The sequence below is a fragment of the Oncorhynchus kisutch genome, linkage group LG2 (genome assembly GCF_002021735.2).
Source record: "Oncorhynchus kisutch isolate 150728-3 linkage group LG2, Okis_V2, whole genome shotgun sequence".
Lineage (NCBI taxonomy): Eukaryota > Metazoa > Chordata > Actinopteri > Salmoniformes > Salmonidae > Oncorhynchus > Oncorhynchus kisutch.
Genome location: NC_034175.2, coordinates 17,022,351 through 17,037,055, shown reverse-complemented (window position 1 = coordinate 17,037,055; position 14,705 = coordinate 17,022,351). Strand labels below are relative to the sequence as shown.

General features: G+C 41.2%; 1 protein-coding gene across 1 annotated transcript in view; it reads right to left on the bottom strand.

Moving 5' to 3' along the window:
* Positions 1 to 1,515: 1,515 nt before the first annotated feature.
* bms1 (BMS1 ribosome biogenesis factor) overlaps positions 1,516 to 14,705 on the bottom strand; it is a 31,291-nt gene continuing 18,101 nt past the window's right edge. Inside the window, exons 16-22 of the mRNA XM_020506845.2 lie at positions 13,286 to 13,466; positions 12,848 to 12,906; positions 10,307 to 10,429; positions 6,845 to 6,992; positions 4,500 to 4,675; positions 2,996 to 3,157; positions 1,516 to 2,271 (exon numbers count right to left, since the gene is read on the bottom strand). Coding sequence (XP_020362434.1) covers positions 2,044 to 2,271; positions 2,996 to 3,157; positions 4,500 to 4,675; positions 6,845 to 6,992; positions 10,307 to 10,429; positions 12,848 to 12,906; positions 13,286 to 13,466 — 1,077 coding nt within the window. The 3' untranslated portion in view covers positions 1,516 to 2,043. The remainder of the gene's footprint in view (positions 2,272 to 2,995; positions 3,158 to 4,499; positions 4,676 to 6,844; positions 6,993 to 10,306; positions 10,430 to 12,847; positions 12,907 to 13,285; positions 13,467 to 14,705) is intronic.

Genomic DNA, 14,705 nt, shown 5'->3' with positions numbered 1-14,705 from the left:
CTAATAAAGCACTATAATTCACCTTTTGCCCACCTTGCAGTGTTTTGGTTGATGTTCTGCATAGCTTGTAAGATCATTTGAGAACTTTTAACCATCATTGTATCCATATTATTTAGCACAAAGAAGGACACATTCACTATGCTTTCTCTATGGGGACAAGTTAACGAAAACAGACAACCAAAATGTACTACCACAGTGCATCAAGTGTGAAGTGGAATTTTCTTCTTTCCTTAACCTGCAAGGATTTAAAATAGGTGCTGGATTGTTGAAGACATCTCCCTGGTAACGACCCACAATAGTACTTTCACCTATTTGGAGGCAGGGTAGCCTAGTGGTTAGAGCGTTGGACTAGTAACTGGAAGGTTGCAAGTTCAAACCCACGAGCTGTCAAGGTACAAGTCTGTCGTTCTGCCCCTGAACAGGCAGTTAACCCACTGTTCCTAGGCCGTCATTGAAAATAAGAATTTGTTCTTAACTGACTTGCCTAGTAAAATAAAGATTAAATGAAATATCAGTGCAGATTGCAGATGAGACAAAGGAGTCCGATCCAGCCAAAATAACTGTAGATAGTGACATAGTAATCAGCTGATTCCCTAAAAACACACCGCTACGACCAAAAGTGACTTTTCGTAGCAGGTTAGGAAACCCTAACCTTAACCTACTTCTAACCTAGTAAGTTTAGGCAAAGGGTTCGTGAAAATGCTTTCCTAACATGCTACACTTTATTTTACCTTATTTTTTAAACTGAAAAAGTCTATGCCATTTTTTAGCTGTGAGTTAGGTTCACATTAAACACTTTATTTTACACAGACTGATCATGTTGATCATATTCTTCGTTGTTTAATTAATTTAAACCTGCATTTCCCCCCTAGCAAGATTTTTTTTGTTCACTGCAAAGGAAAAAAAAGTGTCACCTTTTTGGTCCCTCACTAGTTTGCATCCCTGCATAAAACCTAGTGGTCAAACACGGAAATGGTTCCAATAGCTTTTCCACCATTCATTTTTCTCCATGGGGGTTTTAGAAAATCATATGGGCCGTGTTTCGTGTCGGCTTACCCTGGCGTGACATTTTGATAACCATGTAAAATCTCTCTAGTCTAGGACAAGGTGGCCTTTATCAATATATTTGCCTGTATTTAACCCCCCAAAATTAAATGCTAATGTAGCCATCATAAAGAACTACAAATGCCACGATCTGAACGAGACTGCTGAATAGAGGCAAAGGTAAGAATCTCTGGATTAACGATCGGTTACATTTTTCTTCATTGGCTGATTGCTCCCAACTCAGGCATCCCACTCAGTTGACTCCTTTAAAATGGTGGAAGTCCACAATGGCAATGTCCATGATGAGTTCTCTCTGACAATAGGCACAACTTCAAAGTTGCTGAAATACCATGTGCTTCCACTTATCAGTGCATGTGTAACAACCTAGCCATTACGAAACTTCTACTCGATCAAAATTATTATAGAATTACACTTACTTTAATGTTCTTTTAGAGTTAAGGCACTCGCATACTATTTTTGTAATTTATTTTTTATTAAAACACCATGCAAGATTGAAGCTAGACAAGTGATCAAGATATGACTAATATACAGTTCTTTCTGGTTCCTCTATGGAACCACTCTTAATGAGGCGCCAATAACTGGGGTTGAAAAACCACATTACACAACCAGGCTACAGAAACTGAAGGATGTTCATCCATTCCTTGCATTTACACTGTCTCCTACCCCAGTACTGCAGAACACCCCCCCCCCCCAATCTTTCCTTCATACTGGATGCAGAGACATACAAATCGTATCCATTAATGAGTTTCTGACTATAGGGAAGTAGACAAAGGGCTTCATTGCCAAAATCCCAAACTATCCCTTTAACCATTAACAGCGAAATGCTAAACTGACCCAAGATCAGCATCTAGGGGCAATTTCAGCCTACTCCACTGCAGCCCAACAGATTATGCTTAAACAGAGGATTATTCCATTCCATTAGCAGGCCGAAACACTGGTTATTACACTGGTCTTTAAGAAGTCATATTGAATTACAAATCAGTCATCAAGCGGCGCCCCTTTTAGACTGGACCTCTGACTCTTCTTCTCCTTCTGGCCCATCATACGGTAAAGCTTCTTCTTTGCCTCCTTCTGCCTCTTGAGCTTGTCCTCCTCCGCCTTGCTCCGCTGCCGCAGGAAGTCCTTGTGCTTAGCGTGCTGCGCCGTGTGCGCTTTCTTGCTCTTGTAGTTGTGCACTGCGCTCAGTGCATTGAGCAGCGCCGCCACCTGGTGGACAAGAGAGGGCACATGCTCAGATTTAAAATGCAGTGTCATTCGTGTTTGTGTGTGTGTGTGTCAGGGGCAGTCATTGAAGCCACAAATGTTCAAGGCCGATCGCGGTACTGCAGGGTACAGTGAATGAAAAAAAATGACAGTCTTCGTGGTCCATCTTACTGTATAAAAGATAAGACAATCATGTTACCAATAATTACTTTAATACACCGGTTGTATGTCCTTGAAACAATTATTTTAAAATCTCACACAGAAGTTATGGATAATTAGTTGAAGGGGCAGCACTGAGCCTGCAACGTCACTTAACCAACTTAATTTGGCTTCAATGTGCTATGGAGTCTTCACATAGGAATGAATGTCATCCCGTGATCAATGGCTTTGTGCATTCATATATACAGTTATTGATGTGCGTGCCCACCATATATTATGGGGGGGGGGGGGGGGGACAGTGTAGTTTTTTTGTTACAGCCCAGCTTTTACACTGATTTAGATAATCAACTTCGTCTTAAATCTAGACCACCATTTGTTGAATCAAATGTGTTACTGCTGGGCTAGGACACAAGTCTGCACCTTGGCCAGCCTGATTTCTTATAAAATAAGGTGGTGATATATGCTTTCACAGCATATTAGTACATCAGAGATAAAGAAAATGAGCAATTCTGACAATCACAGAATCCAATGGGATTTTTCCTTATCGTTTCAGTAAGGAGACCTTTACCTTCCTCTCGTGGGGCTCCCGTATGACAGCGGGCCTCTGGAGGTCCTTGGGCATCTTGCCCTTGGGCTGGTCCTGTTTGGGCTTGCTCTTGAAGGGCAATGCCTTCTGCAGCTCCCTGGGGATGTGCAGCTTGTTGAAGTGGCGCTGCGCTCGCACCACCGGCTGGCAAGAGGGGAGAAAGGGTCAAGGGTTAGGTCAGAGGTTCAGAATCCAACCAGGCCAATAGTCTGGCTTCAGCAGATACCTTTTCATACTACAGACGCTGTGAGATATTGGAGCTGAGAACAGATGTCAAATGGTGCCAGAGAAGATGGAGCGTTAACGTGGTGAAATTAGATTTAGACAAACTTTACTGTCCACACAATGTGGAAAGTTGCCTTTGGTTTCGGACAACAGACATTAAATGCTGGGCGCTAGTTAGAGATATGTTTATTCTGATGGGCGAGCAAGAAAAACGTGTAATAGTGGTCGCCATGGATGTCACGGTGACATGCGTTGGGAAGCATGACGACAAGCCTGTGCGAATGACCAGTGCACCGGTGTTGTATCGAGGTGCCTGCCAACCAGAGGTGCTTCCCACTGGGCAGCTGTATCACGGTGTTGCTGGTGTTCGCTAACGTTGCCAAATATTTTACGGCAACTTTTTTTATTCCAAGTAGGATAGCAGCCTTTATGAGAAATAACTTCTATTGGTAACCACCTGGATGTCACCGCGTGATACAGTCTACTTAGTGGGGAGAGCACGCACGGCAAGCAGGTGTTTCACAACACCAGGACAGTGTCCTTCACCCCCGCCTGCCGAGCACAGCATTCCCACAGACCCTTTAACCTTACAGCGAGGGAAGTAGTCAGGCCAATATATCAAGGTGACAGCTAAAGCACAAGCAAAAGTGGTTGCTTAGTTGTAGTGATTTTTCACCGAAAATAGGTAGGATATGTATCCAAAAAGTATTACAAAAGTAAATTAATCCTGAACACTTTCCCAACGCCGGCCACTACGATATGTAGCGGCTCAAATGATGTGTGTAGCGCACCAACACCCTGGACAGGAGCTAGTGATAGAGTATAGCTCTGGTCCAGGGTGTTAATGAACTGCACACATGCCATCTGAGATGCAAAAACACTATCTGAGACACACACGCATGACTTTTGAGATTCGCCTTCAGTACGCAGCTGGGTGGTTCTCGGATTGGCAGGAAGTAGGAAATGCACCCATAAATGAATCTGTGTGGTGTTATGTTTAGCTATGCACCATTTTTATTTATCAAATGCTTAAGGTTACGTTATTCACCCAAAATGACTAATAAACACACCTCTTTTGTGAACAATAAACAGCTGATAGTCTAACTGCCTCCATATTTAATAAATTGAGCTTTATCAAAAGATCAGGTCACACTTTATTTGGATAGTCCCCTATAGATAATCTACAGATGGTCAAACTGTTGATATGCAACTGCTTGCTAGGTTAGGTTTAGCAGCAGAACAGTGAGTGGACATTCCTTACCTTGTACAGTGAGTCTGTGTTGGGCTTGTTGCGGACCCCCAGGTCGTGTTTGAGCTGGCCCACTGTCCTCATGCCCGACCAACTGTCCTTCTGGCCCGCTGGCATCAGCAGGGAGGTCACGGGGTTGTAGAGCTGAGGGACTGACACCGGGTACCAGGAGCGCAGGAACACAATGTCTACACACACACACATACACACAAGTAATTAATAACATTATGGCTGACCCCAATTATTTGACTGGTTGATAGTTTGGCCGATAGGCAGTTGGTCGACAAATATTTTTTTCCGTCGAACAGTAGCAAATATATATTTCTCAGTGAACTAATCCAATGATTAAACACTATTTGCAGAGCGCACAACCTATACTACACTTGTGAGAAACAGGTTTGGATTTATTACATTTATGAGTTTTGTCAATTTAGTTACTGTCTTTTGCTTGGAGCACTCCTGTCAATGTTGAGTAAGGTTTACGCATAGAATTAGGCATATTGGCTACCTGGCCTGATCGCAAATGTTGACATATAAAACGTGCCCATTTCGAGATCTGATAGAATTTCTGATTGGCTTAACGCACCACCACTAATGAGCTGTGGAGCTTTTCAAAGTAATGTTTTCTTCACCTCAAACAAAGTCTGCTTTTACATCCATTGAAAATGACAATTCCTGTGCCGAGCTCAATGGCACAGGAAACTCTGCTTGTGTCTACATTTGACACATACATGTGACTTCTGCTATCAGAATACAAAGACTGCAATGAAAAGACTGGTCTAGATGCACAAAAGTGTGGTCTGATTGTGTTCAGATCTGGCTGCCCACTTCAGAAGGTAGTCAGGCTGCATTGTGTGCAGTAGGAGAAGTCATCAACACTCCTCCAACAAGTCTCAAGAAAACTTCTGTTCTGGGACCGAGGCACCTTTTTATTATAACGTTGGAGTAAATATGTCCCTAGTGTGTGAGTAACGTGTTTGCTGGCCTCATAAATGCTAGCCAGCTAGCTAATATTTGGAATATCATTTTTTTGGACTAGAGTTACGCTAACCCGTTTGCAATCCCTTTGGTGTTGCTTGCTAGCTACAGAGGTTAGCTGGCTAGCTACAGAAGTTAGCTAGCCACAGTAGTTATCTACTGCCATCAGTTGTTGTGTTATCATATTTAGCCTATTTCACCGTTTGTAGAATGCATACTGGCATTTGAATATAGCGTGGAATAGGGAATCCGGACATGGTAGACACGTTTAAATGTAGGCGTAGATGCATGATGCGTACGGAATTCCGTGAGCAGAACTCTATGATCAGAATACTAAAGCTGCGTGAACTGTCAAGTCTAGACACGGCCTCTGGGCCCAGAATATTTGATACAATATTGCAAGGCGCTTCAGGCCGGACCTACGTTAATACAATGTTTCAAGTTCGTTGCAGAAAGGCCACGCGTAGCCAATATTTATTTTTATCAGGATATTTTCTCCCTGCAGGCTGCAAGGTTTTTATTTGTTGGTTTTATAGGATATTTTTACATAGTCGGCAATGGTAGAAGTTACTTTTTAGGTTAATCATTTTAATTTGGATAGACATTATTATAAATAAAATGAAACTGTTGCACGAAAATGTACATATGAAAACTATAACTGGCACGCGATCAGTAGAAATGGTAAGATAAATTTGCATTCCACACATTTGCTAATAGCCCATTACCAGCAACTTCAGATGCGTAACGGCAGAATCTGCAAAAGCCAGTAGGAGCTGGGGGGGGGTCAGGCCAGGTTAAGGCTTTTTTCTTCAGGTTATCTTGATCTCTGGCTCCCTCGAGTCATGAGTCTTATTTAATCAAGCAGTGAGCTTGAAGCATCAGACAAGCTCAATGCACATATTGTTGATTTGATTAAAAACACATGGGGTCTTATTATATGGAAAAACACACATTTTCAAAAAATTTCACCAATTGATTGGTCGAAAGAACAGACGCCTTTCGGTCAACCAGTATTTTCTTTAGTAGGGGACAGCCCTAAATAACATACCAGGAGCACAGCTAACTAATATCTACAAAACACACAATTCAATATCTACACACAAGAGTAATGAACAACATGTAACAGGAGCACAGGGACGCAATATGTAAACACACCCAGAAGTACTAGATAAGAATATAAAGGAAGTATTCCATGTAAATTACTGTAACGTCCATAGAAGCTTCCATGAAATGTGCAACCAAAACAGTAGGAGCATCCTGCTGCAGGCAATACATTAATTTGTCAAATTGTATAAATCCTATTACTTAGAGGGTAGGGTGAGGGGGCTACGGGTTGTTTTTGGGACTATGAAATGCTCTAGACTACACCAGTTGCTCACCACTCATCAGCAGCCTGTCTTCGAACGTGGCTCTGTAGGCTCCCGCCGGCGTTGACAAGGCCTTCTTAATTTGACCTCTGACCCCACTGACTGTTCGGATGGAGCCCCCTTCAAATTTCGCCACCTCCAGCACGGTGTTGAACATCCCCTGGGAACAAAACAGAGGTGTAAAGCTCACGTTTTTCTTAATTTTTTGGGGTGGACCTGAGTCTCATTCATGCACAGAGTAGTAGGGCTGATCTGACTTTATATATTCACACAACTTCTAAGGACATATACATAAGGTTGACATACCAAATTTCATGTCCCCATGTTCATCGGTTCAGTTCTTATCACACCAGGGCTATGAGGGCCATCTAGTGGTGTAGCGTGGACGACTTTGAATGCAGCAACTAATCATTCTCAAATTCATTAGAGGCTAATTCATTGAGTCTATAGATGGGTTAGCTGACAACGTCACGAAAACTATGTGCACGCGTCAATGGGGCAGAAGTCTGAGTTGTGATTCTGGATGGCCAGATAGCTACCAACAATGACAAGAAACTGCCATGTGGGGAATCGTAAGTGACTCGTTTCAGCTAGTTTCATCTTGTTCTTGATACCATGTCTTGTTTTGAGGTGTTTAGACTGATTTAAAGTCAATACTAATATGGCTAAAATGTACTAGCTAGCTAACCAACAACTGTAACGATGTTTTTGAGATACTAAACATTGGAGAAGAAATATAGGTTCACATGTTGTCGACAATCTAATCCAACCCAGTCTGTTTAGTCCCATAGCAGCGCATGTGTCGGTTTTGTTGCTAAACAACCAACCCGTCTATATACCAAATCTGGAGTCAAATCTGATTTATGATTTGTAAAGGATTTTTAGCATTAGCATATGTGCTAACGTGCATCTATTGGTACAGTGCAGCCACATGAATGCAATAACAAAACAATTCTAACCCATTGAAGACTGATGTAATGAGTCGAAATACAAAATCTGGAGTTAATCTGATGCATGGTTCATGAGGAGAAGATGATTGAGTATTCGCGTTACATATTCAAATAATGAGTTAACAGTTTCCTTGTTTTTTGAGATATCAATACCAAATACAGTGCGGATCATCTTAGGGAAGTCCATGTTAGCAATTACAAGTTTCAAGTTGGTAGGCCACTGTGGGGTGGATTTACAGTGCTTAAAATGGACACGCAAAAATGTTAAGTATTCTTTTTTTGCATATTAGTCCTAATATGCATCTACTGGTATCAAATTGGATGCAGTCTATCACAGTGCAATCCGTTTTGTCACCAAAGCCCCATATGCTACCCACCATTGCGACCTGTATGCTCTCGTTGGCTGGCCCTCGCTTCATACTCGTCGCCAAACCCACTGGCTCCATGTCATCTACAAGACCCTGCTAGGTAAAGTCCCCCCTTATCTCAGCTCTGGTCACCATAGCATCTCCCACCTGTAGCACACGCTCCAGCAGGTACATAAACTTAGGTTGGAGTCATTTAAACACGTTTTTCAACCACTCCACAAATTTACATAAGTTTACATACACTAAGTTGACTGTGCCTTTAAACAGCTTGGAAAATTCCAGAAAATGATGTCATGGATTTAGAAGCTTCTGATAGGCAAATTGCCATCATTTGTGGCAATTGGAGGTGTACCTGTGGATGTATTTCCAGGACTACCTTCAAACTCAGTGCCTCTTTGCTTGACATCATGGGAAAATCAAAAGAAATCAGCCCAAAAATTGTAGACCTCCACAAGTCTGGTTCATCCTTGGGAGCAATTTCCAAATGGCTGAAGGTACCACGTTCATCTGTACAAACAATAGTACGCAAGTATGAACACCATCAGACCACGCAGACATCATACCGCTCAGGAATGAGACGTGTTCTGTCTCCTAGAGATAAACATACTTTTGTGCGAAAAGTGCAAATCAAACCTAGAACAGCAGCAAAGGACCTTGTGAAGATGCTGGAGGAAACAGGTACAAAAGTATCTATATCCACAGTAAAACGAGTCCTATATAAACATAACCTGAAAGGCTGCTCAGCAAGGACGAAGCCACTGCTCCAAAACCGCCATAAAAAAAGCCCGACTACGGTTCTCAACTGCACATGGGGACAAAGATCGTACTTTTTGGAGAAATGTCCTCTGGTCTGATGAAACAAAAATAGAACTGTTTGGCCATAATGACCATTGTTATGTTTGGAGGAAAAAGGGGGCCGCTTGCAAGCCGAAGAACACCATCCCAACCATGAAGCACAGGGGTAGCAGCATCATGTTGTGGGGGTGCTTTGCTGCAGGAGAGACTTGTGCACTTCACCAAATGAATGGCATCATGAGGAGGAAAATTATGTGGATATATTGAAGCAACATCTCAAGACATCAGTCAGGAAGTTAAAGCTTGGTCGCAAATGGGTCTTCCAAATGGACAATGACCCTAAGCATACTTCCAAAGTTTTGGCAAATTGGCTTAAGGACAACAAAGTTAAGGTATTGGAGTGGCCATCGCAAAGCCCTGACCTCAATCCTATAGAAAAGTTGTGGGCAGAACTGAAAAAGTGTGTGCGAGCAAGGAGGCCTACAAACCTGACTCAGTTACACCAGCTCTGTCAGGAGGAATGGGCCAAAATTCACCCAACTTATTGTGGGAAGCTTGTGGAAGGCTACCCAAAACATGTGACCCAAGTTAAACCATTTAAAGGAAATGCTACCAAATACTAATTGAGTGTATGTAAACTTCTGACCCACTGGGAATGTGATGAAAGAAATAAAAGCTGAAATAAGTCACTCTCTACTATTATTTTGACATTTCACATTCTTAAAATAAAAGTGGTGATCCTAACTGACCTAAAACAGGGAATTTTTACTGGGATTAAATGCCAGGAATTGTGAAAAACTGAGATTAAATGTATTTGGCTAAGGTGTATGTAAACTTCCGACTTCAACTGTACATACTTTGGTGTTATTTGGATTTATGGTTCATGAGAATACGTTTTTCCAAAATGTCCAAGATGGAGGCAAATCTATCACTAAGTGAGTGATTACAACAGCCCCCCTATAGGCCAAATAGTGCCATTATTTTTGACCAAGTTACTCATGGCCTCTAGTTTGTGTGCCAATTTTTTATTTTATTTTTAAACACAAAATCTAGTAATTTTAACATGTCAAGAAAAAAAATAGGTTTCCTTTTGCTGTGAATCATTAATTTTATATTAATATATTCATAAAGCATTATGTACACACAGTTGGTCCATAATTTCCACAAGCATTTCGATACACTCGCATTAACATCTGCTAACCATGTGTATGTGACAAATAAAATATGATTTGATTGTGTTAGATTATTTCTCTTATTCTGTTCTACAACAGATTAACAAATGCCTCAAATGTCTACCACAAAAAGGAAATATATTGTAGCTGAACTATGGTATGTCAGTAGTGCTATGAGGTGCATCCTACCTTGATGAATGATGTGTTCTTGTAGATCTTGTATGGGTAGCCAATCAGCTTGAGCTTTTTGACTATGGTCACAGATTTGTCCAGGTCAAGGACGACTCCTGTAGCTGCGATGCGGAAACTGGTCTGCAAGAGAGAGAGTGGAAAACTTCAACAAAGATACTACTAGAAGTAACCCATACTGTGTACTGGTATGGTATGTTACTCCTGACAAATGAAGATGAGACACCTTTGGTGTAACAGGTGTACATATTGCGCTAATAATGACAAATGAATACAAATATCCAGTTCACCATTTACCGGGTATTTACATAATATGGTAACATTTTAAAGAGGAGCTGAAGTCAAAAAACAACTTCTCTGGTTGAAGATATTGCATCAATATGAGTCGTAAACAATCGTACTAGTTGCAAAATTCACTAAAAATTGTAAGTGGTAAAAAGTCAATATCTTCCAAAACTAAGATTTGCGGCTGGCAGCACCCAAGTAATTATTGATTTGGAGCACGGCAACATGCGATTGTAGCAGCAGAATTAACCTACAGCACAGCTGCACGCTATCCAATCATAGCAGCAGAATCAACCTACAGCACAGCTGCACGCTATCCAATCATAGCAGCAGAATCAACCTAAAGCCCGCTCTTTTCTTTAGACAGCAGAGTTGACCAATTGAGGCATTAGCACACAGTGTCTCGGAATGAGACATGCAGTGCCTTCAGAAAGTATTCATACCCCTTGACTTATTCCACATTTTGTTGTGTTACAGCCTGAATTCATAATGGATTAAATAGATTTCCCCCCTCACCCATCTACACACAATACCCCATAATGAAAGTGAAAAAATTTGACATTTCTGCAAATGTATTGAAAAAGCAAGACAGAAATCTCTAATTTAGATAAGTATTCATACCCGAGTCAATACTTTGTAGAAGCACCTTTGGCAGCGATTACAGCTGTGAGTCTTTCTGGGTGAATTCATCTCCCAATGTCTGGTGGAAAACAGACTGAACAAGGTTCTCTTGTAGGATTTTGCCTGTGCTTAGCTCCATTCAGTAATTATTTTTTATCCAGAAATACCCCAGTCCTTAGCAATGACAGGCATACAACATAGCATGATGCAGCCACCACCATGCTTGCAAATATGATGAGTGGTACTCTGTTGTATTGTATTTAGGACAAAAAGTTAATTGCTTTGCCACATTTTTTGCAGTATTACTTAATTGCCGAGTTGCAAACAGGATGCATGTTTTGGAATATTTTTGATACTTCCTTTATTTTCACTCTGTCATTTAGGTTAGTAATGTGGAGTAACTACAATGTTGTTGATCGAGCCCCAGTTCTCATATCCCAACCATTAAACTCTATTTCAAAATCACCATTGGGCTCATGATGAAATCCCTGAGCAGTTTCCTTCCTCTCCTGCAACTGAGTTAGGAAGGACACCTGTATTATTGCAGTGACTGGGTGTATTGATACACCATCCAAATTATAATTAACTTCACCATACTCAAAGGGATATTTAGCGTCTGCTTTTTTTATTTTTACGCATCTACCAATCGCCATCCTTCTTTGCGAGGCATTGAAAAACCTCTGTTCTTTGTGGTTCAATTTGTGCTTGAAATTCACTACTTGATTGAGGTACTTTACAGATAATGTGTAGGGTACAGAGATTGGTTACTCATTCAAAAATCATGTTAACCATTATTATTGAACACAGAAATGAATCCATGCAACTTGTTAAGCACATTTTTACTCCTGAACCTATTTAGGCTTGTCATAATAAATGGTTTGAATACTTGACTCAAAATATTCCACTTTGACATTATGGGGTATTGTGTGTAGATCAATGACAATCTAAATGTGATCCATTTTAAATTCAGATTGTAACAACAAAATGTGGAAAAGGTAAAGGAGTGTGAATACTCTGAAGGCACTGTACATGTAAACAGGGCTGAAAAGTGACTGGAAGCAGGAATATATAAATACTTATGGTATTATACTAGTGGCAATAGATACATGTAAACAAGAGTAATAGTAACTGGTAGCAGGATAAAATAGATAATAAAGGTAATGGCAATCAATAAATCAATGAACAGCATTGGGGGGGGCAGTAGTTGTTTATCCATTTAACAGTCTTATAGCCAAGATATAGAAGCTATTTAAGAAGTCTGTTGGCCGGAGCCTTGATTCACCGGTACGGTCTGCCGGACGTGAGAACAGTCCATGTTTTGGGTGATTGGAGTCTTTGGCAATTTTTCAGGCCTTTCTCAGACACTGCCAGGCATGCATGTCCTCCCAGTGATGCGCTGGGCCTGCCGCACCACCCACTGTAGGGTCTTCCGGTCAAGGGCGGTGCAGTTGCCAAACCAGACAGTGATACAACCATGCTCTCCATGGAGCAGCTGTAAAAGTTCCTAAGAATCTGAGGGGCCTTGCCAAATAATTTCAGCCTCCTGAGGGAGAGGAGGCACTGCTATGCATTCTCCACAATTGTGCTGGTGTGAGAGGATCAAGTTAAGTCTCTGCCTGCCTCTGTGGTACTTACCTTAGTTCCTGCGACTGACTGCACAGCCAGGAAGCCAGTACCCTGAGGTGTGATGGGACCTGGGAACACAGCAGAGAAGGACAGAGTTCACATTTATTCATTATTTTACCTATATTCTAACAGGTAAGTTGATTGAGGATCCATGTAATTCTGACCAGGGGGCCATGTCAGTTTACTGAAATAACGTAAAATGTCCAACTTCATAGAGATGTGTAGTTATATAGGCATAATGTAACCAGATCAACGCCCTCAACATATTTTACAATTTAGCTTCTTAAGGAAGCAGATAATCAAGAGCTATATCTGAATGTGCATCAAACTTAGCGATCCTGCTATGTGATACAGCCCTCTGATGAATAGTTGCAATGGAGGAAAAAGGTGCCACCTGAATCAAATAACTAACATATACTAAAACTACAGCCGCATTACTGCTCTCACCCCAGATGGTGGCACCACAGTGCATGTGCTGCGGTGTGTATTTGAGCAGGCGGTGGCGCCCGTTGTGGTCCTCGATGTGGTACAGGGGGATGGTCTGGAAGCGACGCCAGCCCAGGGACAGGATGAGAGGGTCGCGTGTTTTCAGGATCCGGCTGTGCCATCGATGTTTCTTTAACCGCATCTGGGACAAGAGAAAGACCACCTTGAGGCACTTGGAAAAGTTCGATACAAATTACACTTATCATGCCATTTCTTTAGATCTTAATTGATAGGGAAAGATGCAAATAAAACATGAATAATGAATACAACGTTAACATTTAAATAAATCAACACTGGGATGAGTTGAACCATTTGCTTTCTGAAAAAGTATGAACTTAGGTAAGTTCAGTAAGCATGACGAAGCATGGTTCTTGGCCCATTACTTAGACCTAGTCTGTTAAGAAGCTTAGCTGAGGGGACTTACATGTACTATTCAACAAACAAGACCTTCCATTACATTTAGTGCTCTCAAAAGGACAGCATCACCCATTGCAGGGTTGGGGTCAATTCCATTTCAATTCAGTAGATGACTTAATTCAAATGAAAGAGTTGGAAAACAAGGGATGCTCCTGAAATGCACCCTATTCTAGGGATGGGCATTTTAAATACATTTCTCGATTCGAAAATCATGACATTTCTTCAGATATCCGGATAGTCAAAATACATGTACACCTTTTATTTCTCCTTAAAAAAAATAATAACATTGTTTCAACGTATGAACTGGCTTGCTGCACAGCTTAGGTGCCGTGCCGCTTGCTTGCAGCAGTATGATGGACAGGTGAGTTTTACATGTGAGGGAGAGAGTAGCTATACAGACTGGCACTAGTTAGATAAACTTGTAGATTCCATAGGTCATCTATCATCCCATCTGGTAGTGACTGTATGAAATCGATGTAAAGAAGCTAGCTATGATCGCCACATTAGTTTCAGAAAGTATTCTTACCCCTTGACTTTGTGTTTCAGTCTGAATTGAGCTCAGGTGCATCCAAATTCTTTTGATCATACTTGAGATCTCACTACAACTTGGGAGTCCACCTGTGGCCAATTCAATTGTTTGGACATGATTTAGAAAGAATCATAGCTGTCTATATAAGGTCCCACAGTTGACAGTGTATGTCAGAGCAGAGGCTGTACCATGAAGTCCAGGGATTTATCCAGAGATCTCTGAGATAGAATTGTGATGAGGCATATACAGTGCCTCCGGAAAGTATTCAGACCCTTTGACTTTTTCCAAATGTTGTTACGTTACAGCCTTATTCTAAAATATATATATATTTTTAAATACCCCATAATGACAAATTGAAAATAGGTTAAGATTTTTTCTAAATGTATTAAAAATAGAAAACAGATAACTTATTTACATAAGTATTCAGACTGTTTG